This window comes from Ornithorhynchus anatinus, chromosome 18, assembly GCF_004115215.2.
Source record: "Ornithorhynchus anatinus isolate Pmale09 chromosome 18, mOrnAna1.pri.v4, whole genome shotgun sequence".
In the NCBI taxonomy this organism is placed as follows: domain Eukaryota; kingdom Metazoa; phylum Chordata; class Mammalia; order Monotremata; family Ornithorhynchidae; genus Ornithorhynchus; species Ornithorhynchus anatinus.
The window spans coordinates 7,110,763-7,136,318 of NC_041745.1; the positions used below are offsets into that span (position 1 = coordinate 7,110,763).

General features: G+C 44.9%; 1 protein-coding gene across 1 annotated transcript; it reads right to left on the reverse strand.

The window, feature by feature from the left end:
* Window positions 1–2,246: 2,246 nt before the first annotated feature.
* LOC100080601 (trefoil factor 3-like) lies at window positions 2,247–24,726 on the reverse strand. The gene is made up of 5 exons (XM_016227350.3): window positions 24,597–24,726; window positions 24,064–24,080; window positions 9,502–9,610; window positions 4,723–4,869; window positions 2,247–2,260 (listed from the first exon to the last, which is right to left on the reverse strand). Exons 1-5 carry the CDS (start codon window positions 24,724–24,726, stop codon window positions 2,247–2,249), a joined length of 417 nt encoding a protein of 138 aa, XP_016082836.1.
* Window positions 24,727–25,556: the final 830 nt, after the last annotated feature.

The window sequence follows — 25,556 nt, forward strand, 5'->3', positions numbered from 1 at the left end:
TGAAGTCCTTGGAAAGGCCGAAAGCCTGCCCTGCGCCGCTCGTCTATTCCACTAGGTGGCGCCGTTCAGTCACTAAACGCGGCTTCCAGGATCTTTCCCGCTGGAGGCCGGAGCGGTGGCCGAGGGATCTGGGAATTGGTCTTGGGGAATGTTGTTGCTTTTGTCGAGACGTGCAAACTGTTGGGGTTTTTTTAAAAAAACATTATAATTGCTATTAATAATAACTACAATCTTAGTATCAGCATGTTTATTGGCAATAGCAGCAGCCTTTAACATGTATTGGCACCCACACCTCTTTAAGAGCAAAGACGATTTGTGTTCCATTAATAATAATGTTGGTATTTAAGCGCTTACTATGTGCCGAGCACTGTTGTAAGCGCTGGGGTAGATACAGGGTAATCAGGTTGTCCCAGATGAAGCTCACAGTCTTAATCTCCATTTTCCAGATGAGGTAACTGAGGCACCGAGAAGTTAAGTGACTTGCCCACAGTCACACAACTGACAGGAGGTGGAGCCGGGATTAGATACTCTCCTAGTGATTCCACATTTTCATCTGGGATCTGAGGTGTCAGTTTCACTTGCCTGCATTGCAATAGTGAATCAGGTAAGTTTGAGAAAAGGCATGAGAAATAGAGATGTGAGTTTTCACAAAGTGCAAGTGTGTGTCCTTGGAGACGGCCATTAATAATCAACCGTATGACATAGATCCGTTGTGGTTAAAGTGCTTTTGGTTAATGTTTAAATTCTACATTAGCATCTAAAAGAGAGCACCGGGCCTTTTGGGGGTAGAAATAGTTACCTTTCATTTCTCCACTGTGAGAGAAGCGTTAGGCTAATTAGCCCAAGCCCCATGAAAATACTATTTTTGGTAAGTGGTGGCATCAGTGTGCTTTTGAGAGATACCTGAGTTCTAGTAAAATACTTTTGGAAATCTGTGCTATGAGTCCGACTCAATGTATGCAATAGAAGCAAATCTAATAAGACAGATTCAGTTGACTTTTAACTCAAGCCAGCAAGGCAGTAGGCCCTTTTGTGGAGACTGGTCAGGTTTAGTGAGTGGCAATTTGGGCTTTGTTTAAATGAGGATGAGGGTGGAAATTAAGAAGCTGCTGGGATTTCATAGGGAAAGTCCTGAAGCAAGATTTCATCTGAGAAACTGATTCGGTCAATTGGATTCATTGCATCAGTTTTCTTTTTCTTTCCTTTGAATGTACCCCCAAACACCCTTTCCACTGAACCAACCTTGCAAAGTACAAATCCTGGACCACAGGCTTCCCTGGCCAGCTTCCTTCTTTGCCAGGTGATACCATATCATAAATATGGTATTCTCAATGTGGGGGCCAGGGGAAATTGTGCTACTCTAGTGGGGAGCTTTCTGCAAGATTACCCTGAGCCCTTTACTGTCTGTGTTGTTAATATTCAGAATTCCTTTTATGGCATTTGGCTTCTCAAGTGATATTTCTCAGTAATACCAGCGGTATTTACATGCTTACTGTAGTGCCAAACACTGTGGAAAGTAGCTTTTTGCAACACTACCCCAAACCCTTCTTTACTATCCGAGTTGTTAATTTGGAAGACTTCTTTGACTTTGGCTTCTCAGGAGGCATTTCTCCCCATAATAATAATGGTTATCGTTGTAATATTTGTTGTTTGTTACCGTGGGGCCAGCACTGGGGTCAATACAATGCAAACAGATACCATCCCTGCCCCTCATGGGACTTACATTCTGAGAGGGAGGACAGGTATTTTATCCCCATTTTATAGATGAAGGTAACAGACATGAGGAAGTTAAGTAACTTGCCCAAGATCGCAGTAGGCAAGTGGTGGAGCTGGGATTAGAAACCGGGTCTCATCCTGTACTGTTCTTTCCACTAGACTTCGTTGCTTTTCATAAGGAGGCTTAGTAACGGCATCTCTGCTCCTTTGAATGTCATATTGCCAATAACTCCTGCTCCCTTCCCTACCCCACTGAGGAGACCTGGTAAAACCAGATCTTTATAAGAGAGGGAAAAGCACCCGGTGGGAAGAGAAGAATCAAGCATGATCCAATGCTAAGGTTGCCTCCTTTATTTATTTATTTTTTTTTAAACACGTTCTCCCCAAATGAAATATGAAACTCCTTTTTTCCCAAGTCAATGCTCTGAAGAAAAGGGTGAAAATATGAGAGCCGAAATGGCTCTGGAATCAGCAGAGAATGTAGATGGATTATTTTCACAGTGGAAGATTTTCAGGAGGAATGAGTCTCTTTAAAATATGCATTCTGAAAACAAAACAAAGAGCCATCAGTTTTCTCATCCACATCCACCAGGCGGCATTCTTCCCTGGGCAACAGCCGATGCCAACCGCCAAAGCCATGTTTAAAGATAAGACCCGTAATCATTTTGTTTTCCCCAAGCAGTAGTGCCGCCTCCCACCTTGGGAGAACACCCACTTACTAAACTCCAGGTATTTTCAATTGCCATATGGTGAGAGATAAAGCAGGTGAGGGAGCCCTGCTTACACAGGTGCTATATCAAAGGCCAAACTGTCCTTCGACCCTCTCAGTCAGGGGCAGGAGTGATGCTTTTCTTAGTACCAACTCTGCTTTGCCCACCTGCACAGCATGGTATAAGGAGCCTCTCCAAGAAGCTTCAGTTGGTACACAGTAGACAAGTGGCAGATCTGGGATTAGAACCCATGACCTCCTGACTCCCAGGCCGTGTTCTGTTAGGGGAAGCAGCGGGGCTCAGTGGAAAGAGCCTGGGCTTCAGAGTCAGAGTTCATGGGTTCGACTCCCGGCTCTGCCACTTGTCAGCTGTGTGACTGTAGGCAAGTCACTTCACTTCTCTGTGCCTCAGTTACCTCATCTGTAAAATGGGGATTAACTGTGAGCCTCACGTGGGACAACCTGATGACCCTGTTTCTACCCCAGCGCTTAGAACAGTGCTCTGCACATAGTAAGCACTTAACAAATACCAACATTATTATTAGAAACATTGCGGGAGATGGCATCATGGGATGAAGATGACAGAGAAGACCCCACTTGAAATCAGTCCTTCCTCTTTCCCCTTCCTCCTTCCTTCCCCCTTCTTCCTCCCCATCTCCATCTCCTCTCAGTCTTAAAGATGAAAGCAGGCGCTCTTACAAAATAACAAAGTGAACCATCTCTCAGGGTCTGAGCAATCAATCGTAATGGTAATAATTGTGGGATATAAGCGCTTACTGTGTGTCAAGTGCTGGAGCGGATACAAAATACTCAAATCAGCCACTGTGTCTGTCCTGCATGGGGTCACTGCCTAAGGATGGAGGGCAGGTATTTCATCCCCTTTTTATAGATGAGGAAACAGAGGCGCTGAGAAGTTAAGTGACTTGTCCAAGGTCATTTAGCAGGAAGAAGGTGGACAGTAGGCTTAGAACTTAGATCTCCTGACTCCCAGGCCTGCACCCTTTCGAGTAGGCCAGTGCAAGGGTGTGCACTGGAACTCATTTCTGAGGAGGAATGGAAATGCAGGAAGTTTAGCTATTGGTGTAGGGCTAAAGGGAAGATGCCGGAAAAGATGGTGGCAGAAATAATTAGGGATTAAAAGGGAACAAAAGTCATCTCAACACCCATGTACACTTTTAAGGTTGAAGGAGTAAGCTCAGAAAAAGAGAAATCGGGTGCAAGAAGTAATTTGTCCCATATTGAGAAATGTTTTGTTATGGACTCATCTTCCCAGAGGAAGTGTCTGAAATCTAGTCCTGCACCCCACCCAACTGACAGGATAAAAACTCTCCCCATGATGTCCTGTGGAGTTGGGGAGACTGCTGAGGGGGCTATTCACATGCCCCAGGGTGTGGGCAAGTCAGGGTAGATATTTTCCATTTCCTTTCAGAACATCTGTCCAGTAAACCAAGTCTTTAAAGCTGGATGTCTTATCCTCTAGTCCTAGATAAATTGCTATTTTTTTTCAATCACAGGTGAAATGGGAAGGAGGACTTTGTTCCCTGTGCCCCGGACTCAAAGATAGGACTACTGAGGGCCATTTCACAGGGCTCAAGTGTTCTTTCAGACTGATGGAAAAAGATTGCCCTTGCATCGTTTGCCAAGTGTCCTGATATTTGCATCCAGGTGGGTAAAACTCTGAGAGAGGGCTATTAATAATAATGTTGGTATTTGTTAAGTGCTTACTATGTGCAGAGCACTGTTCTAAGCGCTGGGGTAAATGCAGGGGAATGAGGTTGTCCCATGTGAGGCTCACAGTCTTCATCCCCATTTTACAAATGAGGGAACTGAGGCACAGAGAAGTGAAGAGACTTGCCCACAGTCACACAGGTGACAAGGGGCAGAGTCGGGCTTCGATCCAATGACCTCTGACTCCCAAGCCCGGGCTCTTTCCACTGAGCCATGCTGCTATTCGACAGAAGATGTAGAGTCAATCTCACAGTGGCTGAAAACTTTGTGTTTCTGTGTTGTGCTCTGAGGAAAAAGAACTTTAGAAAACAATCCTTAGAGTTGGGGTGCATGGGGATGTACCAAGTTCTGACTTATATTGTGAGTCCCTTGTGGGACATGGACTGTGTCCAATCTGATTAGCTTATATCTTCCTCAAGCACTCAGAACTGTGCTGGACACAGTAAGCGTTTAACAAGTACCATGAACAACGGTACCTCAAACTCCCACTGCCCCCAGTGCTCAACCAATAGGGCCCCACTTCCTATCCCAGGTAGGTTCAGGCCATTCCTGGCCTGTGCTCCCATTACCTTCTTCCTGGAGCGGAGAGTAGCACCAGGGGACCTCGGGCACGCTGGAATCAAAGCAGCATCCTCTGTTGTTGCACTGCTGTGGGGAGACCCCAGGATAGGCACAGTCCACTCTCATATTTGGTGGGACGGCGCACTGGTTAGGGGCTGAAACACAGGGCGAGTGAGGCCATCAAACAGTCAGTCAGTGGGACTGGGTGGAGCATTTGTGCTAAGCGCTTGGGGGAGTGCAATACCACTGAACTGGTAGACACAACTCTTTGCCCACAAGGAATGTACAGTCTACAGGACAAGGAGCTTCCTGCTTACTTTACATTATAATTATTATGATACTTAAGTGCTTACGATGTGCCAGGCTAGATACAAGTTAGCGTGGACACAGTCCCTGTACCACATGAGGCTCACACTCTTAATCCCCATTTTACAGATGAGGTAACTAAGGTCCAGAGAAATGAAGTAACGTGCCCAAGGTCACACAGCAGACTTGCGGGGGAGCTGGGATTGAAACCCAAGGCCTTCTGACTCCCAGGCCCATGCTCTGTCCACTAGGCCACACTGCTCCTTTTGCTTTGTGTCTGTCTGCCACCCCCATCCAATCCCCTCTTTGCACTTCCTCTGCAAAGGTGGTCTTCTGTCAATAATTAATGAGGGGAAATTACAGAAGCAAAGCCACTCCACTACTCAAGACAGGACATTGTGGCCTAGTGGAAAGATCAAGGGCTTGAGAGTCTAATCCCGGCTCTGCCACTTGCTTGTTGTGTGACGCTGGGTAAGTCGCTACTTCGCTGTGCCTCAGTTACCTCATTTGTAAAATGGGAATTAAGACTGTTGCACCCATGTGGGACAGGGACTGTGCCCAACCTCATTAGCTGGTCTCTACCCTAGCACTCAGTACAGTGCCTACAACATAAGCACTTAATGAGTACCATCAAAAAGAAAAATCTCTCAGCTTTGGACCCTGCCAGTGTAGTAGAGGAACGGTCATGCTTTGCGTTTAATTCTATGATGTTGATGAGCAGGGTGGGCAGGTCAGTGCTCCCCCCCGGCCCTCCTTGCTCTGCCCCTGAGGGTCCTTTTCTGCTTCAGCCTGCAAGTTTCTCTCTTTCTCATAGCTCCATCAGAGACACCCAGAACGCCCCATTATTCTACACTGAGTTTGTAGCTACCCTAGTTCAGGTCACACTGGACACCCAAAAAGGCTGGCCCTTGTGTTGACCTGTTTGACCTTTGCAGTAACTGGTCACACTGCCTCTGCCTTTCCAGAAGCCATTCCTCGATGTGTGTGTGTGTGTGTGTGTGTACACCTCTCCACACTGAGGCAACCGAACAACAGCAGTGTCATATTTTGGGGGGAATTAGGTCATGCCCTGGTAAAAGGATTCTGCAGCCTAAACCTACAGCTGGTTTTAATGATGGTGTTTTAAATACTTTGTGTGCCTAGTGCTGTAGTAAGCACTGGGACAGATAAAAGATAATTGGATCAATAATAATATAATCAGATCAGATAAAATCTATCCCACTCAAGACTCACAGTCTGAGGGAGAGCAGGGATCTTATCTCCCATTTTATAGATGAGGAAACTCAGCCACAGAGAAGTAAATCACGGCCCAAGAAAATAGCAGAGCCAGGATTAGAACCCAGGCTCCCTGTCTCCCAGGCCTGGACTCTTTCCACCAGACGGTTCTTCCATAGAATATGTTTCCTTCCTAGGTTTTGGAGAGAGCACTATCACAGGCCTCAGGACCATTCTTCCACCCAGACCCAACACAAAGCGATATTAAAAGAAATGGTCTATACACGTTTGTGCCAAGGGTTGCCCCAAATTCTGACCAGGCAGGCCAAGCAGAGCAGTTGAACCTCATCTTGCCAGCATGGCTGGAATTTGGGAACCCCGGGGTGCCGGAATTCTGAGTAGGGAGCAGGTTGAGAGATGGGGATGGGTGGCCATTTGCCTGGTTTTATACTGATAGTCTAATGGTCAGCTGATCTGGCCCCTGGCTGGTACTGCTCTATCAGCAGCTACACTTGTGTCCACTCTCTCTCTTTCTAATGCCCGGCCTTGGTATAGGTCCTGCAAACTCCCACAGAGAACCTTTTCTGGGTAAGTCCTTATTGGTACCCTTGCTTATGTAGCACAGGTAAACTAGGTCTGCTCCTTTCACTGAGATTAGAAGAATCATTCAATCAATGGTATTTATTGAGCACTTTGTGCAGAGCACAGTATTAAGTGCAGGGGAGAATACAATAGAGTTGGTAGGCAACTCTGCACCAAGCTTATGGCTAAAGGGGAGACAGGCATTAATATAAATTTATAAATTATAGCTTATAGTGATGAGGGGGCAAATACTGAATGCCCAAAGGTCACAAATCCGCGCGGGTAGATGAGCATTGCCTTCTTATCAGTTTCAAAATAAAGAAACCTCTGATTTAGTCCAGGAGTGGGCTGACAGAAGGACAAACCCGAGGCTTTACCACCAGGAAACTACACGTTGGCTTTCTATTTTAGATATTTTAATAGTTGCTGCTGATGGACTTAAGTAAAAACATGAAGAGGGGAGTCCAGGATTCTTGTGTGCTGGCTTAGGCCACACTAGTGTTGCAGGAGAAAGACTGGGCATTTTATTTAATTACCGAATCCTAAGACCAGCGGCCCAGGGGTGTTTAGGTAGGTACTCTGTAGGTGACCAGCAACCGGAAGGAATTCAGTCAAATTCAGGGTCTCCAAAATAATTCTATGACAATCCCAGAGTGCCTGGGATAAGGAGCAGTGTTTGAGAAAGAGGCCAGTAGCCACATGTCTCCTGGAAAGAGCCTGGCCCTGCGATTCAGAGGACCTGGGCTCTGATCCTGGCTCTCCCACTTGCCTATCATGTGACCTTGGACAAGTCACTTCTCTGCATGTTTCCTCATCTCTAATATGGGAATTAAATGCCAGTTCTTCCTCCCACTTAGACTGTGGGCCCCTGGCGGGACAGGGACTGTGCAACTGGATTATCTTGTGTTTAGCACATTAGGGAGCTCTTTACAATTGTTGTTATTCTTATCGAATGTGCTCTGAAGAGCTGTAGGCCTAGTGTCTCTAGGGTCCCAGGAAGTAGTGATGGATCCATAGTACAGCATAATAAGGATAAAATAAAGAAAATTAGCATGTCAGTTTTATTTCAATTGTTTATTTCCTTCCAGGTTAGTGGTGGAAGTTAACGTTAAGCTGCCACTTTAGGGGAGCAGGGAGAGGGGATAGTGGGAGCCCCTTATCCGGGCCGGATGGGACGGGGAGGGGGAGAGAAGGAGGGGAGCAGTTTCCGAGCTCACAGCCCTTCCTCGGGGCTGCAGGTGGGCCCCCCCCTCGGCCTCAGTTTCCTGCTTGGTTCAGGTCTCCTGGGTTCTCCTGTTGCTGTGGGGCATCACCCCACACATGCTCTGCTGTAGGGATGAAATCCAGCAGTAGCATTTACTGAGCGCCTACTGTGTGTGTGCATGACACTGCAGTAAGTGCATGGGAGAGTATAGTAGGCTTAGTAGGTAGGATGCATGTGCTCTTGGAGCTTACAATCTAGTGGGAGAAACCAACATTAAAATACACTTAAGGCAGGGGGAAGAAATAAGGTACAGAGTATACTCTGAAGGTATGTGACTATCCTCTAGACTGCAAGCTCGTCCTTTTGACTGTAAACTCATTGTAGGCAGGGAATGTGCCTGCTTATTGTTGTATTGTACTCTACCAAGTGTGTAGTACAGTGCTCTGGACACAGCGCTCGATAAATACTACTGAGTGAATATCCAAGTGCTTAGGTCAAGTGTAAGTGCCCAAGTGCCAGTAGTAGGGGAAATAATAATAATAATAATGTTGGTATTTGTTAAGCGCTTACTATGTGCTGAGCACTGTTCTAAGCGCTGGGGTAGACATAGGGGAATCAGGTTGTCCCACGTGGGGCTCACAGGCTTAATCCCCATTTTACAGATGAGGGAACTGAGGCACAGAGAAGTTAAGTGACTTGCCCACAGTCACACAGCCGACAAGTGGCAGAGCTGGGATTCGAATTCATGAGCCCTGACTCCAAAGCCCATGCTCTTTCCACTGAGCCACGCTGCTTCTCCAATAGAGTGGGGAGACGAGAGTGGAGGAGATGGGATTTTAGTTTCAATTAATCAATGGTATTTACTGACCACTTACTCTGTGCAGAACACTGTGCTAAGCACTTGGGAGGGTACACTAGAGTTGGTAGATGTGATCCCTGCCTGCCTTTGAGGTGCCTCCAGCAGTGATCTGTCAGATGAAAAGGGGGAGGGAGCGCCAGGCAGGAGGGAGGGCAGGTGGGCATTGACAGAGATGAGAAGCAAGCAGCTTGAGAGGCGTGAAGTGTGCAAGATGGGGTGAGGTGGGAAAGGAGCAAGGAGTGAGTAAGATGCCTTTAGCAAACTGCAGTAACATCGTCTCCTGGTGCTGCCACAGACATGGCACCTGTCTGTGAAATAACCTGGCCCTGATCTTGGAAGCAGCCTGATCCTGGAATCGTTGCTTTTCATTTGCAGACTTTATAGATTTGAACCACCAAATTGATTCAAGTTAATTTAAGCCCAGAGAAATGGAACTGTCATTTTTTCCAATACTCTGTTTCAGTTGTTAACAGTTTCATTTTGCCTAGAGACCATTTAAGTCATTTCCAGTTTCTTTTTATCCCTCCCCCTCTGCCCATCTTCCTTTGTCCCACCCTCATTTTCTTTATGATGAGAGCAATGCTGTCCCCCTGGGAAACGAGAAGGTGCAGTGGTACTTACAGAGTCCGACGTATTCAGTAGAAGTGCGCGAGAGTCCTGAAATTAGGACAATGGCCAAGAACCAGAAGCCTTTGAATTCCATTGTCACTTGCCACCCTCTCACCCAAGCCTTCAGATCCCAAATTCGTGGGGAATCATATAACCTAAGGTGCAAAATCCTCAGGTGAGTTATTTATACCCCTGGTGTTTGCATAGTCATTTTCAATAATGTTTATCTTGGGAGGGCATTTCTCTTCATAACCTCCCTCCACCTATTTGTCTTGGTGCTTTTTTAATTCCACCTCAAGTTAGTGGTCCTGCAAGAATTTACGTTCCCCAAAAGGAAAAATCTGTCATGTGCATTTTATCTTGGTGCTAGAAGATCTGTGAAGGTAACTTGAAGGGCTTGGCTTAAATCCCAGCTATTTTCACAAATTCTCATTTCCTAGCAAACTTAAAAAAAGAGGTCGCTTTGAGGTTAAATATGGGGTGAAGTTCTATCCCTGTGGCTGTATCACAGACTTGAGGATCCTTTTGAAAGAAAGCCCTCTTGTTTTACAGAGGCCTGTAAAAACGGACTGAACAAATCAAGATTTCTTCTATAGGAAATCACACCTAAGCAAAATTATAGTTATGGAGGCATACAAAGGTTTAAAATAGGGTGGGTTAAACACAATACTCCGAATATGACATGGCTACCCCGCTTACAGAACTCCACGCAGAATAGACTGAGAATTATCAGGGTGTTATGAAGCTATCCAGTGAATCTTTCCCTGCCTCTGTTTCCCCATCTTTTCAATGGAGCCCCTCTGCCTACTCACTACCTTTTTCACAGAACCCCTATTAAGGATGGAGGTATGTATGGTGGGGGGACGGGGAAGGATGCTTTGAGAACTTTAGCAAAAAAAAGTTGCTCTGTTAAGTCAGCAAGGATTGATCGCCTCAGTGCAGGAGGTGATTATTTTACAGGCATTGTGTTTATGGAATATTGCATCAGGCCCATCTGCTGTGGCTGCAATAAAAACATATCCCAACGCCCTGAGACCAGGATACCAAAAAGGCATTGTGTCGTTCAGGCCATCAGTGCTGATAACTGTGGCAGGTGTGACTGAGGCATTCCAACTCTCTTTGGGAAGTTTAAATAGAGAACAATCGCCCTGCTGCCACGCACACGATTCAGCAGCGGCCTCCGGCCAAGGAACTCGGGCTACAGCCCCCGTGGATGCCCAGCCAGGCTTTTGGCGTAGGCGGCAGAGAGAAGCTGCCTCAGAGCCCCTCTGCTCTCTGAATCAGTTAATCTTATTTATTGGGCATTTACTGTGTACAGAGCACTGTACTAAGCGCTTGGGAGAGTAGACAGCTCAATATGGGCAGGGAATGTGTCTCTTTATTAAGCGTTTGGGAGAATACAGTACAACAGTAAAGTGCTTTGCACACAGTAAGCTCTCAATAAATAAGATTGAACTGAATACGATGTAACAAACAGGCACATTCCCTGCCCAGAAGGAACTTACAGTCTAGAGAAGGAGACAGACATTAATGTAAATTCAATTGAATGAATGAATTGTCTGCTTTGTGACCTGGGACATTGTCCTTAAATTCTCTGTGTCTGTTACTTCATCCGTAAAATGGGAATTAAAACTAGGAGCCTCATGTTGGACAGGGACTGCATCAAACTTGATGATCGTCTATCTACACAAGTGCTAAGCCACGCTGCTTCTCTATCATACTATACATGCTGATTAACTTTTCCCAGTTCAACACCTGCACGCTAGCTCATCTCTAGATTTTAAACTCATTATGGGCAGGAAATGTCTATTATTAATAATAATGATGGTATTTGTCAAGCACTTACTACATAACCAAACACTGTTCTAAGCACTGGGGTAGGTTCGAGGTAATCAGCGAAGAGAGAAGCAGCGTGGCTCAGTGGAAAGAGCACGGGCTTGGGAGTCTGAGATCATGGGTTCTAATCCCAGCTCCGCTGCTTGCCAGCTGTGTGACTTCGGGCGTGTCACTTAACTTCTCTGCGCTTCAGTTACTTCTTCTGTAAAATGGAGATTAAAACTGTGAGCCCCACGTGGGACAACCTGATCACCTTGTATCCTCCCAGTGCTTAGAACAGTGCTTTGCACATAGTAAGCACTTAAATACCACCATTATTAATCAGGTTGTCCCACATGGGACAACCGACAGTCTTCATCCCCATTTTCCAGATGAGGTAACTGAGGCACATAAAAGTGAAGCAGCTTGCCCAAGGTCATGCAGCAGACAAGCAGAGGAGTCAGGATTAGAACCCACTGTGGTGAGCACACAACGAGCTGCCTTAATAATAATGATAATAATGGTATTTGTTAAGCTCTTTCTGTGTACCAAGCTGTAATCCATAACTCTTTTTCATATTAAAATGTGCCCAAATATGTCATGAGGAGAAATATTCCCTCTCAACCAGAATGACCCTGGATTTTCATTGGGTAACTGGTCCCAAGAGTCAGGTTTTTTCATCTTCTGTCAGGGGAAGGTGCTCATTCTAGACTGTGTAAGCTCATTGTGGACAGGGAACATATATGCTAATTTGGTTGTACTCTCCCAAGCACTTAATACAGTGCTTTGCACACAGTAAGTGCTCAATAAATACGATTGAATAAATGAATTCTTGCTCCAGGACTCCAGTCCAGAAACCCTAGATTGAGAGGTTAAGCTTTGAATCGACAGCAGAGCCCGCTACCTTGAATTAAACATGGTTGCCTTAACACATGTGGATCTGTTTGCCAATAGAAGGTATGTCATTGATCATTCATTTTGCCACTTGCTTCGTTTACCAATGCCAAGCAAGAGTGATGCTGACAAAGAGCCATCTGTCACACAGATGTTACTGCGGGTTTGTCATCAAAGGAGAAGGTAGAACAAGCCTGAAGTAATTTACATTTTGAAATTGAAATCTTGTTTCTGCCCAAATTAACCAGCCCCCAATAATTATCCCCTGAATTACTATAAAAAAAAAAAAGTCCAAACCATCCTTGTCTTAGGGATAGCCAGACTAAGTGAAAAGACGGAAGCAGGAGCAGAATAAGGACATAAGCAGTGCCATTACTAGGTCAGACCATTGCTCCACGCAGTTGTAGGCTCTGCCTCTGACCCAAGTAACAGGATGTCTGGTTGACCGATACTCAGCTAGGCACCCATTCTACAGTTTAGGGATGTCCACCTAAGACCCCTTACTTCTAAATTTCTGTGTGTAACTGTCCTTGGCCTTTGAAAACACTACGAATAGAGAAATCCTTTCCATGCTTACAAGTGTGGCTACAGATCCTGTCATGTGACTGACACTTCCTTTCATGTCATTTGCATATAAGGTTGGATCCTTGCTGCACTAATGTATTTGTGCCATTCAAGGTCTGTCTTCTTCAAACAGCCAGGCCTAATGGATAGAGCATGGGTCTGGGAATTGGAGGGACCTGGGTTCTAATCCAGGCTATGCCACTTGTCTGCTGAGTGACCTTGGGCAAGTCACTTAACTTTTCTATGCCTCAATTTCCTCATCGGTAAAATGAGGATGAAGAATGTGAGCTTCATGTTGTGGGGCAGGGACTGTGTTCAACCTTATTAACTTGTACCTACTCCAGGACTTAGAACAGTGCCTGGCACATAGTAAGTGCTTAACAAATACCATAAAAAAAAATCTATCAGTAGTGTTTGTTGAGCAGGCACTCTGGCAAGAGCACTGAATTAAGTGCTTGGATAAGTACAGTAGATTTCAAAGACTTACAGTCTAACAGGGAAGACAGAAAAATTAATTACAAGTACAGCAAAGAAAACAGTTTAACGAGATGGACAAAAATGCTATGGGGGACAGGGAGGTGAGGATGCAAGTGTCTAAGAGATGTGGAAGTTCTGAACGGGCAGAAATAGGGTAGGGAGATGAGAAATTAATCAGGGAAGGCATCCTGGAAGAGATGGGCTTCAGATAGGGCTTTGAAGGTGGAGTGATAGTCTATCAGATATGAAGGGGGAGGGAGGTATAAGTAGAAGGGAAGCAGGAATTTGGCAAGAGAGAGGAGAGTGAGGCACAAGTGAGTAGGTCGGCTTAAGAGGGTCGCACTCCAAGTAACTCCCAACATGCTGAGTTATATCAATCCAGCTGATAATTCTGTATTTGAGCATTTATATTTTTCTTAAGTAGTCACTCAGTGGTATTGAGCACTTACTGAGTGCAGAGCACTGTACTAAGTGGCTGGGAGAATATAGTAAGATCTATATAAGGGGATCATGTCTAGTCAATTATTCCGATTATTCTATTTGTAAATATATTTTTTGTCTGCCTCTTTTGTTAAGCTCTTCATCTCATATTTCTGCGACACTTTTTCCAGTGTTTAGTTCAGTGTATGGCACACAGTGGGAGCTTAATAAATACCTGTATCCCTACTCCACTTAGGGGGGAAAGAACTTTACACTGGCTTCTGGTGTACTTTCTCAAGCACACAATAAGTATCACTGATGATGATGAGTCAGGAGACAGGGTTCTAATCCTGACCCCACCATTTATCTGGTGGGCCACTCAATTGACATCTCTACCTTAGTTTCTTCACCTGTAAAATTGGGATTAAATACTTGCTCTCCCTCCTTCTTGGTCTGTGAGGGCAGGGACTCTATCTGACCTGATTAATCTGAGTTGAGCCTAGTGCTTAGCACATAATAAGCATTTAACAAATGCCACAATTAGTATTTTTACAATTCCTCTTCAAGGGTTTCTATGGGATCTGTTGCCCGAGTTCCTTAACTTGGAAAATCCAAGTTGATCTGCCCAACTGACTATGATGGGCAGTATTGCAACGATCTAATGACCGAGATTTCTAAGTGCAACTTTGATGCTGTGGACCCAACAAGATAGCACATGTGTGTGTATATGATGATGGTGGTATTTCTTAAGCGCTTACTATGTGCCAAGCACTGTTCTAAGCACTGGGGTAGATACAGTTTAATCAGGTCGTCCCAATTGAGACTCAGTCTTAATCCCCATTTTACAGATGAGGGAACAGAGGCACTGAGAAGTGAAGTGATTTGCCCAAAGTCACACAGCTTGATCAGTGGTGGAGCCGGGATTAGAACCCAAGACTTCTGACTCCTAAGCCCGTGTTCTTTCCACCGAGCCACGCTGGGTATATGCTTACTGAGTCCCTGGAAATACTTCTTGGAACTGATCGATATAAATATTAGCCCCTGGTGTAGTCAGTTTCTGAGGTGAGTGAAACCCATTGTTTGCTACCAGGAAATCACACTTTACACTGGCAAGTAACGGTAGCCAAAGCAACCATATAAGCAAATTTAACAGATTTCATTTTCCAAGGTACCAGCCCCTGGTTGTACTCTGCAGAACAACAGGCATTCTGTTGGAATGTAATGGGACATTCGCTTGGAACACAGTGTTTAGTCAGAAAAGGTCCTGTGGCTTCAACAGTTGATTGGGTCCTCTCGGGGGGGCTGGGCTCAGCAGAAAGACCGCCTCTACAGAGCCCGCTGCGGGCATCAAAGATTGCAAGTCTCAGTTTCCATTTTGTTCCTGCAGTGGAGTTTAGCAACTGAGACCAGGCATTCAGAGCGGATGCTTGGTCTCTAATCTTTTATTCCCTCGATTGTAAACTCTCTGTGGATAGGGACTGCCTCTAGTTTATAGCCTCTTTGCAGATAGCACTATAATAAAGACTTAAGGAAAACACAAAGAGGCACTCAAATGCTGATTAATGATAACAATAATTCACTGCTACTTGCTGTCTGATAGGAGAGCTCAAATCAAGTAGTGTTAGGACTGTCACCCAAGTAGCTCTTGCCCAAACCCACTTAATTCTCTTTCCCTTTTTTAAATTTTTTGTGGTGTTAAAGTGCTTACTATGCATCAGGCTCTGTATTAAATGCTGGGGTAGATGCAAGCTAATCAGGTTGGACACGGTCCATGTCCCACTTGGGGCCCACAGTCAATCCCATTTTGCAGGTGAGGTTACTGAGGCCTGGAGAAATTGTGACTTGCCCAAGGTCACACAGCAAAGTGGCAGAGCCAGGATTTAGGATTCAGGCCCTCTGACTCCCAGGCCGTGATCTGTCCACTACGCAACACTGCTTCTCTGCCTATCACAGGCCAGGAGAAAGCCCTAAATAAGTATGGCATGTTGAAAATGACTTTTTTAAATGGACTGTGTTCCTGCTATCTTTGTCTCCTGGGCAGAGAGTGTGTCTTGTGCTTCTGTTGTATTTCCTAGGTGTTCATTACAGTACATTGCTTCTAGCGAATATTTGCTGAACATCATCACTTCTCTCGTACAATTACATCACCTCCTTCTCCCCCTCAAAGCACTACCTTTAGCAACATTGTGGGCAGGGAAAGTGTCTACCAACTGTGTTGTATTGTACTCTCCCAAGTGGTTATCACAGTGTTCTGCACACAGTAAGAACTCAAATACCATCGAGTGATTGAAAGAGTCTGATTCTGGGTCCATAGGAACAGATTCTTCTCCCCTGAAGAAAAGGACAAGTGCTTTTTTGGCATCTGAAAAGAAATAGGCTGTGCTGTCACTTTTTAATGTGATTTTTCAATTCCCTGAGACTTATCTTTCACACATTGAGGTCACTCTTCAAACATCCTGTTCCTAGTTTGCAGTCCTAAAACAAACCTCTGGGTGTCCAAGACTGAATTAACTCTCAGGAACCATCTGTGGCTGTATGTTTCTTGTACAGAAGCATTCATAAAAGACTTAGATTGTGATTTCCTCCCTGGAAGGACAGGGATTGTGTCTAATTCCCAAATCTGTAGTCTTTCCCAGCACTTAATACAGTGCTCTGCACAGTAAGTGCTTAATAAATACTGTTATTATTACTGCTGGTGTAGCTAGGTTGCAATCCCTCCCCTTTAAGGCTTCTGTCTACACTGGAGGTGGGGGAGGTAAGGAAAAGGGCAGGTGAGATTACCAACACCCAGAGTTCTCCAGGTTAGAAAGAGCAAACATCAGAGGAACCCAGCAAACAGTGAAACAAAGCAAATAGTCTCCCCCGCCACAAGGGATGGATCGAGGAACTCTGTTTCTGTGCTGAATACTGTCTGCCTTGGGAGCAGCAGGGCAGATGGAAATAGGGGAATTGCTTGGCTCTCCAAAGAGGTGACAAGAAAACCCACAGAAGCAAGGAGAAAGGGAAACAGAGAGGTGTCACAGACAGAGACAGGAAAAGGCAGCCAGTCTGAGAGGAAGAAAGACTGAGGGGAAAAACAGAAAGATAGAGGCAGATTGACAGGACGCTGACAAAGGCAGAGAACAAGTCAAAGAGACGGAGACCCTGAGAGCAGAGAGACAGAAACCAAGATGGAAACATTCAGAGACAGAAAGAGGCAGGGCCGTTGCAGAGGTAGAGAGGCACCCTGGAGAAGGACCGGAACGGACAAGTAGAGACCCAGAGACAGGCAGAGTGGTGGAGACTGAGGCACAGAGAGGAGGGACAATGACGCAGAGAGACTGAGCCATAATGGCAACCAGAGAGAAATTCTAAGACACAGAGAAAGAAGCAGATAAAACCCAAAGAGGTATAGGCAAGATGGAGTCAGAAGAGAGACACAGGAGGAGACAGAGGGCAGTTGGGGAGTAGGGAAAGTGCATGGCTCGCTGGCTGGAGGGACTGCTCTCCACTAGGGGACAGTCTGGCCTTGATTGTGTTTTAACCCTTGTGGTTATAGGACCAGGGCAAGAAGTAAGGTGTTTTCTGTCTTGTCAGGATAGTGATTTCTGGACCTATTTTTAGCTTCCCTTCAGGGGCTCCTGAATTCCCTTTCCCACTTTTTCCGAAGGCTGTGTTGGCATCTATGAGGCAGTAGCTTCTTGCTCTCCTCTGACAGTGTCTTGCTGTCCGGTAGAGTGGAATCTTTTAATTTAGTCTCTGGTTTTTCTCCCCGTGTGCCCGAGGGGGCTGGTATTTCTTGACAGTGGTATTTTCTCCCTTGTTAGTCTTGTGTGTGCTCTCTCCCAGCTGTTGCAGTTTTTACCCCCCTGTGCTGGGTTTTCTCATCCAGTCCAATAGTGCTTTTTCCTCTGACAGAGACCCCAGAGCCCTGAGGAGAATGGGTCGGGGGAAGGCTCACCTTTGGAGTGGAAGCACCCACTGGTCAATCTCACTCCTTCCTCCCTCCTCCTTGACCTCAGAGCTCTGGTATCAGGCTAGGAATGCTCAGGGGATGTTTCTCTTCCACACACTCCCCCTAGAATTGTTACTCACCTTCTCTCCTCCTTTCCTCTTCCTGATCCAGTTTACACAGCCAGTGGTGACAGTCCCAAAGGTATAAGTACTTGACATGGAGTCTCTCCTCCGGACAGCTCCCTGCTCATGATGGGCAACAAATGAGCCTCGATCTCGTGCTTAGTCACACTCCGTCCAAGCTCAGGGGTTTCAAAGGAGGTGATATCATTGCCTTTACATACTTAACGTTTTAGGTGTTTAATTATTAAGGAAAGAAGCAAAATTGAAACAATCACATGAGGCTGCCAAATGCATTAGAAGGTTGATTTCTCGATTTAGCTATTACCTTATGTACCCACTTCTGAATATTTCTAGTGGCATTATTTTGAGTGCTGGCAGGCAAACCCATAAATCAAGAGGTGTAGTAATAACCAGACTAAATTCTTTTGTGGCCCCTTGTCTGCAAAAGTCTTAAAACCTTTGTCAGTACGGTCAGACAGCTATTGTTGATTGCTTACCCACTAAGAATATGGAATATTTACTAGTTGGGCGCATTCCTGAGCAAAGGACTTGAGTAGGTCACATATTGTCTCTCTGCCTTGGTTCCCTTATGTGCGAAATGGAGATTCAATATCTCTTTTCCCTCCTACTTAGACTGTGAGCCCTATGTGGGACGTGATTAGCTCGTATCTACCCCAGAGCTTAGTACAGTGCTTAGGACATAGTAAGCGCTTAACAAATACTATTATTTTCATATTATTAAAGATGTCATCCAGTGAGATTGAATTTGAGTGGACTCAGAGTGTAATACTCCAAAGGAAGCGGGGGTCGGGATGTGAATGGAGGGAGGGAGAGGGAGGAAGATGGTATTTATTGAGCACTTTCTAGGTGCAGAGCACTGTACTAAGCTCTTGGGAGAGTACAGTATATCAGAGTTGGTAGGCATGTTCCCTTCCCATAAGGAGGTGACAGTCCAGAGGAAAAGATTCCAGGTGCTCCGTGTGAGGATCAAATTCACGACCTTCAGATTATAAGACTGATGCATTACCTACTGCACTAATGAGGCATCAGCATTAAGAAAGGTTTGGAGGAGAGAGACTTGACGGAGGCATCTGAAAGAGAGATTTGGGAGAGAGGACAGAAGGATATTGGAGGATCAGAAAGCAAGTCTGTCCACGGATTGAAGCAGCATTTGGGAAAACCCAAGTGGATAAAGGGATGTTTCAGTTGGTCATTTGTCCAGTTTTATACTTAGCCATGCAGTTTTCAGCTGGTTGGTCCTCTGTCCAGTCCTGGGAGGTGAGGTTGGGAAGGTGGGGTAGAGGAAAGGGAGTTGAGCAAAAGGGACATCCAGACTTGTGTGCTGCTAGGGACCCTGCCCCCCACTCCTCCTCCCACCTTGTCCTTGCTCTCAGGCAGAATTCTTTTTTGAATCATATTCATTAAGCACTTACTCTGTGCCAGGCACCAGACTGAGCCCCGGGGGAGACACAAGCTAATCAGGTTGGACACGGTCCATGTCCCACATAGGACTCAATCTTAATCCTCATTTTACAGATGAGGTAGTGGAGAGGTAAAGATTACACAGTAGACAAGTAGCAAATCAGGGATTAGAACCCAGGTCCTTTTGGCTCCCAGGCCCGTGTACTATCCATTAGGCCATACTGCTGCTTCTGGGAATACCCTAAATGCAAAGAAAGGATGGGAAAGGCAGGTGTCAGCATAGTTGGAGTTTCTGAAATGTCTGGCTTTAGAATCAGCAATTAATCAATGGTATGTACTGAGTGCTCACTGTGTGCAGAGCACTGTTCTAAGCACTTGGTAGATTACAATACAATCAAGCTGCTAAGACATGACCCTTGCCCTCAGCCGGAGTAAGTGGAAGGACATGAGGTATTTAGTACCCACAGGAACCGGAATCCGTGGAAGCATTTGGGGGGTTATAGAAATGCACTGAAAGGGAGCAGGATACGACACACAGTAGAAATGAACTAATTAGCATTGATGTTGGCAGGGCATATTTGTAGATTAGCGATAAAGCAGACTAGACACTGCAGGTTATGTGCTCTGTTCATTTCCTGTAATGAGTTGTTCCATTTTAATGGTTCCCCTTGGGTCATACCTCAGTGACTTAAATGAGTTGTTGCAAATTTGGTAAAATCCTTGCAATCTGGGCAACTCGAAAGTCCCTTCATAACTTGCAGCCGCTAAATCTTTGCTGAAAAGTAGGGCGCGAGCTCCTAGCCCCTGGCCTAGATGAGATAAGCAGCGTGTCCTAGTGGATAGAGCACTAGCCTGGGAATGAGAAGGACCCCTAGCTCTGTCACTTGTCTGTTAGGTGACCTTGGGCAAATCACTTCTCTGTGCCTCGGTTCCTTCTTCTCTATAATGGGGATTAAGACTCTGAGCCCCGTGTGGCCAACCTGATGATCTTGTATCTTCCCCAATGCTTAGAACAGAGGCTGGCACATTGTAGACACTTAACAAATATAACAATTATGATTAGATTTGCCAGTGAGTGTGGTGGCGTGGGCTGGAGCATGGGATCCTTCTACAACCTAGTCCGCACACTTCACTCCTCTAATGCTAACCTTCTCACTGTGCCTCGGTCTTTCCTTTCTCACCGCTGAACCCTAGCCCACGTCCTGCCTCCTAGAACGCCCTCCCTCCTCAAATGTCTACATTTTCTGCCTTGTGGTGGGCAGGGACACGCTGAAGAGGCTGAGTGTTCCCTCCAGGGGAGGGCAGTGGTGCTCCACAAAAAGCCACACAACAGACAAGCATTCAGCCAAACTCTTGACTAGATCAGACAAGAACAGCGGGTCTGCACAGGGACTGGTAAGGATTCGGATTCCAAGGCTCTGTCCTCCAAGCCAAATAACCAATTTGCCTGATTAAAAAAATAATTATTTTTGTCGTATGTACTGAACAAGCACGATGTTATGCTAACCATCTTTGAGACACAGTTCTCTGCCCTTCATGAACTCACAAATCTTTTTTTATATTTCTCACTGCTGGTGTAATGTCCAGTATTTTTCTTGGTTTGCTCTGTCTAGCCCAGGTTGGAAACTTTTTGAGGCAGAAGAGCACACAACATGAAACCTTTGAGCAGTTAATGCGCAAAGGACCAATCATATAATGCAAGTGCACATAAAACCAATCGTATAGTTACATGCATATTGAACAGTAAGCATTTGAGGTACAAAAAGCCAATCATACAGTACAAACATACATTACCATGTAAAACCAATCATAGTTACGTACAAATTAACCACTGAGCATTTGTTGCCCAAAGAGCCAATCTTACAGTTTAAATACACATAAATATAGCTTTACTTCACTGTGAATCTAACAGATTAAAGTATCTTGCTTCCCCTCTCCAACTCCATAGCCCATTTAGTTCCAAGAAGAGATTGTGAGCCCCAGATGAGGTAGGGATTGGGTCTGATCTGATTATCTTGTATCTTCCTCAGTGCTTAGCGCAGGACTTGGCAGAAAACAAAAAAAAATTGTTATTTTTTATTACTCTGTGGTGAATGTGGACAAGTAAAAACACCCAAGAGGCATTTCTCTGTTACAGGAAGAGAAATAAACTAGGGGCTGTCAGATTTCATCAGAAGAAAGCTAGCAGTAGCAGCATGTGAAGAAAGAAAAGGCCTCACCTAGTTTAGCTGGCAGGATCTTCTTTAGTTTATCGGAACTATCTGAGGTCACTGTGCTTCCTTCAGAAGGAAGCAAGGAACTGGTAGCAAGACACACAACTTTAGAAAGTGGTCTTTCCTAATGCTCTGTACACAGTAAGCACTCCTAATTGATAATTATAATAATAGTGGTATTTGTTAAGCACTTACTATGTGCCAAGCACTTTAGGTTGGACACAGTCTACTAGGGTGAACAAGGTATTGAATTCCCAATTTACAGATGAGGGAGGTGAGACTCAGAGAAGTTAAGTGACTTGCCCAAGGACACAGAGCTGGGTTTAGAAACCAGGTCCTCTGACTCCCAGGACCGGCTCTGTCCACTAGGCCATGAAGTGATCACATGGAATGTGAAACATTAATGCAAGGCAAAAGGGTTGTATTCATGTGACCTTATGCCTAACTACTTGTCTGGAGAAGTGACAGAGGTTTGAGGTGCCAGTATCCAAACAAAAATGCTGTGGGGCTGACTCCTTGCTCTCAAAACCCCTAGGCGCCTTTCAGGCTTGTCTAGTTGAGGGCCGCCTGCTGGACCATCACGAGCGGCCGCTGTTGGCTGGGCAAAAGGAAGGAACAAGAGCTGGAAGAAATGCACAGAGAGATGAGTGCTTCTGGCAGGCATGTTCCCTCCTGTTTCTTCCCTCCTATCTTTTCTTTTCCTCCTTTTCTCTGTCCTTCCCTTTCATCTCTTCAAGAGTGCCTCCTTTTTCTCTTTAACCCCTCATCCTTTTCCCTTTCCTGTTTCCTCTTCTCCACCCCACCCCCCCAGCCCTTTCTGTTCCTCTCAGTCCTTGCCAATCCTACCTCCTTCGATCACCTTAGTCCCAGAGCGTTCTGCATTCTCAAGGATGTGGTTGTAAACAAGACACAATTCTGTCCCCACAGACTCTGCTCACAGAATTCAGGGGCAGTCGGTGGCCATCTATACCTTGTCTCCCTTGTCTGAAACTAGAATCCTTCTTTCGGTTCCTGGCCTCACGCCATCTTATGCATTAGAATTTTGGCAATCAATGAATGAGGTTGATTAGCTATGTCTATGCCCATTTTACATATGGAAAAATCAAGGCTAAGTAAGGCAAATTCACCTAGTAGCAATTTAGTGCCGGGGAGGCAACTGAGAGCAAGGCAAAAGAGAAAGGTAGCCCTCCGTCTCCGGTAGGCAAGTACTTTGCACCCTCAGCCCTGTTCTTCTCTCTCCACCGACCCCTTCATTTGCAGTGGGTTTTCTCCAGGTATGTTAGAAATCAGAGCAGGGACTTATTGTAAGCTGCTGTTAATTTTGCCTTTAAAAATCAAACATGTAGAGCCACTCACCCAGAAATATGACTTCCCTTTTCAGGGCCTCTTACCCCAAATATTGTGGGGCACCTTCATTGATTTATCAACAGAAAACAGTCTGAGAACAAAACATGGCCAATTATCTGCAGGGGGGCTCTGAAGCTATTTTAAGGGTCCATGTCTTCCAAACTATTTTGTAACAAAATCTTGCTACTGATTGTGAAATATTTCCTCAGTCTAAGAATTTGCTATTAGCAGTACAAGCCAGAGCCCTGGGATTTTAATGAGAATTCCTAGGTGTGGAATAACTAGTGATGCTAGCTTCTACATAAACCTCATCTCTTCTTGTATTAGTCATTTTTCCCCCTGGATTTACAGGATTAACGAAACACATGCCTCTCATGAATACTGGGTCTGTTAGCTACAATGAAATATTTCCCTTCAGAAATAGGCAATGATTTTGTTTAAAAAAAAATATGCCACCGCTTTAAGGAAGACAATCAGAAACCATGTCAAACTGACACTCAGCACGCATTAGATACTTTATTTGAAGATGCCATGTACCAGATTATTGAAAATGATTAAAAAGGAGAAAACCAAAGGCAGAAATGTTGGAGAAGTGAAGTCTGAGGGCATGAAGGTGATCTGTTTCCATCTCGTTTCAGACCTTCTGGTGGAGAGGCAGCCCACTTGCTTTAATAAGAACATTCTGGAAGGAAACCCAAAGGAGACCAATGGTGAGTAAGAGACAAAATTAATTTAAACCTGCCCTCAGGAAACTTAAGGGTCCAAGCTTCTCTCAGATGATAATTGGTCTGAGACAGTTCACCTAAACCGTTTCCTTCTGTTTACTCTAGTCCTGGGGTTAATCTGCTCAGGCAGGGATTTTACAAAGAGAATATTATGCTTTTATAAGAACTGGGACATTGCTATGTGAATTGGAACAATAGTATAGGGCCTGGCTCCCCCCAACCCTCCTCACTTTGAGGTCACCCCAAAGGATCCTAATGTTAATATGCCCATTTGCCCACTCTTCCAGTAATCATGACAGTAAGAATTCTTCTGGAGTGGTTGTCATCTTTCTCAGTTTTACTAATCTGGACACCCTATTCCTCCTCAACTTACTTCACACTAAAAAGGTGAGGTGGATTACTGCCTCTCAGACATTAATTTACCAAGGGTGCAAACAAAATCTGACCTAACAATCCATCCCTCCTGTTGACTGCAGACATGATTTTTCCAAGGTAAGAATGTTGCTAAAGTTGGTGTCCCAGAAAATAGTATCATGTGGGACCGGGGGTCTAGTGGATCAACAAAGCCGCCTTTCAATGAATCTGAAAGAAATTGATCATCTGTTTCCAGGGAGACCCGAAAATTATTTTCAGGTACTCACCTCACTCTCGTTGATACCTAAAGTCATGAAATAATGACACCCCAACATCAGGAATTAGGTTTGCTAGAGAAGGATGATGTTTCAAGTCTGGTCAGCAGTTATCTTGTGAAACTACATCCTGTGACTGAGTTCCCAATTTGCTTGTCAGTTGGAAACGCAGGAAAATTTGACAAGACTTAGATGGGACACTTGGAGAAATGGAATTCCCTGAACTGTCCTAGGAATCAGGACCACATGGTCACCTTCTCTATTCCCTGCCAACTTGGGAATGAGGCTAAAGATGTAAGTGCTTTGTGGACAGGGATCATATTTACCAACTGTACTGGCTTCTCCCAAGCGTGTAGCACAGTGCTCAGTATAGAGTAAGCACCCAATAAATACCATTGAGTGTAAGTTAGAAAGCCGTAACACTATCAATCTACTCTGCACCTTCTTACTGCTTGTCCCAGCCTTCCCCTGGTCATCGTGGCCTAAGTTCAGTACATGTCTCTGTTCAAGGACAGAGGGGTTATGCAGCTAGTTAGCCACATTACCTTCTTTGGGAATTGGATAGAAACACCAGGGGACTTCTGGAACATGGTCATCAAAGCAGCACCTTTTCTTCGCACAGGCCTCAGGAGAGATCCCAGGAAACCCACAATTTCTTCTTGCTTTTACTTCCATGATACATTCCTCTGAATCTGGTAAAATTGGATCAGGATAGAGAAAATGAGTGATGGGCAAAAATATTCCACTGCTATTTCTTCTCCTCCTACTTCAGAAGGGATCAGTAGTCTTGTGTTTGGGAAATGTTGTTAAAAGTCAGAATGCTGTCTTAGGTGGTTGTTTTTTTTTAATTCTTACAAGCGGAATAGCAAACATCGCTATTTTTATTGCCAAGGCATCAACTCAGCAAATATGCACAGAATCTAAAAAATAGTAAACTGGATTTGAGAAGAAATCAGCCTACGAACAGGTATAGGTTTTGGAAAAATCGGTAACTCAGGGAGACAGCTTAACCTAGTGAACGTAACTGTGATCTGGGAGTTGGGATACCTGAGTTCTATTCCCAGCTTGCCGTTAACCTGCTGTGTGACCTTAGAAAAGTCACTTAACCTCTCTGGGCTCCTATATGCCTCCTCTGGAAAATGAGGATAAGATTGATTGTGAGGCCAGTATGGTAAAGGGACAGTGTTTGATCTAATAATCCTATTTCTACTCCAGGGCTTAGCACATAGTAAGTCCTTTAATAAATGTAATTATTATTGTGATTTACCACATCCGTGCTATATTTCTTTGCTACTCAGTTGAAGTGATATATAGGAAACAACTGGAGAGTAAACAGCAAAACTAACATCCAATTTGCATTTAAATCTGTGATCTTTGGGCATTTGATATTCGCCCCACCATCAACCCCAAAGTATACTTTTAAAATCATATATTATAAAGTATTTATATTAATGTCTGCCTCCCCCTCTAAGCTTATTTTGGGCAGGGAACAGTCTGCTAACTCT

Coding starts and splice junctions, on each gene's coding strand:
- LOC100080601 (XM_016227350.3), bottom strand. CDS start 24,726: ATGGAAGTAAAAGCAAGAAGAAATTGTGGGTTTCCTGGGATCTCTCCT. Junction 4,870..9,501: donor TACTGAATACGTCGGACTCT/GTAAGTACCACT, acceptor CCTGTGTTTCAG/CCCCTAACCAGTGCGCCGTC.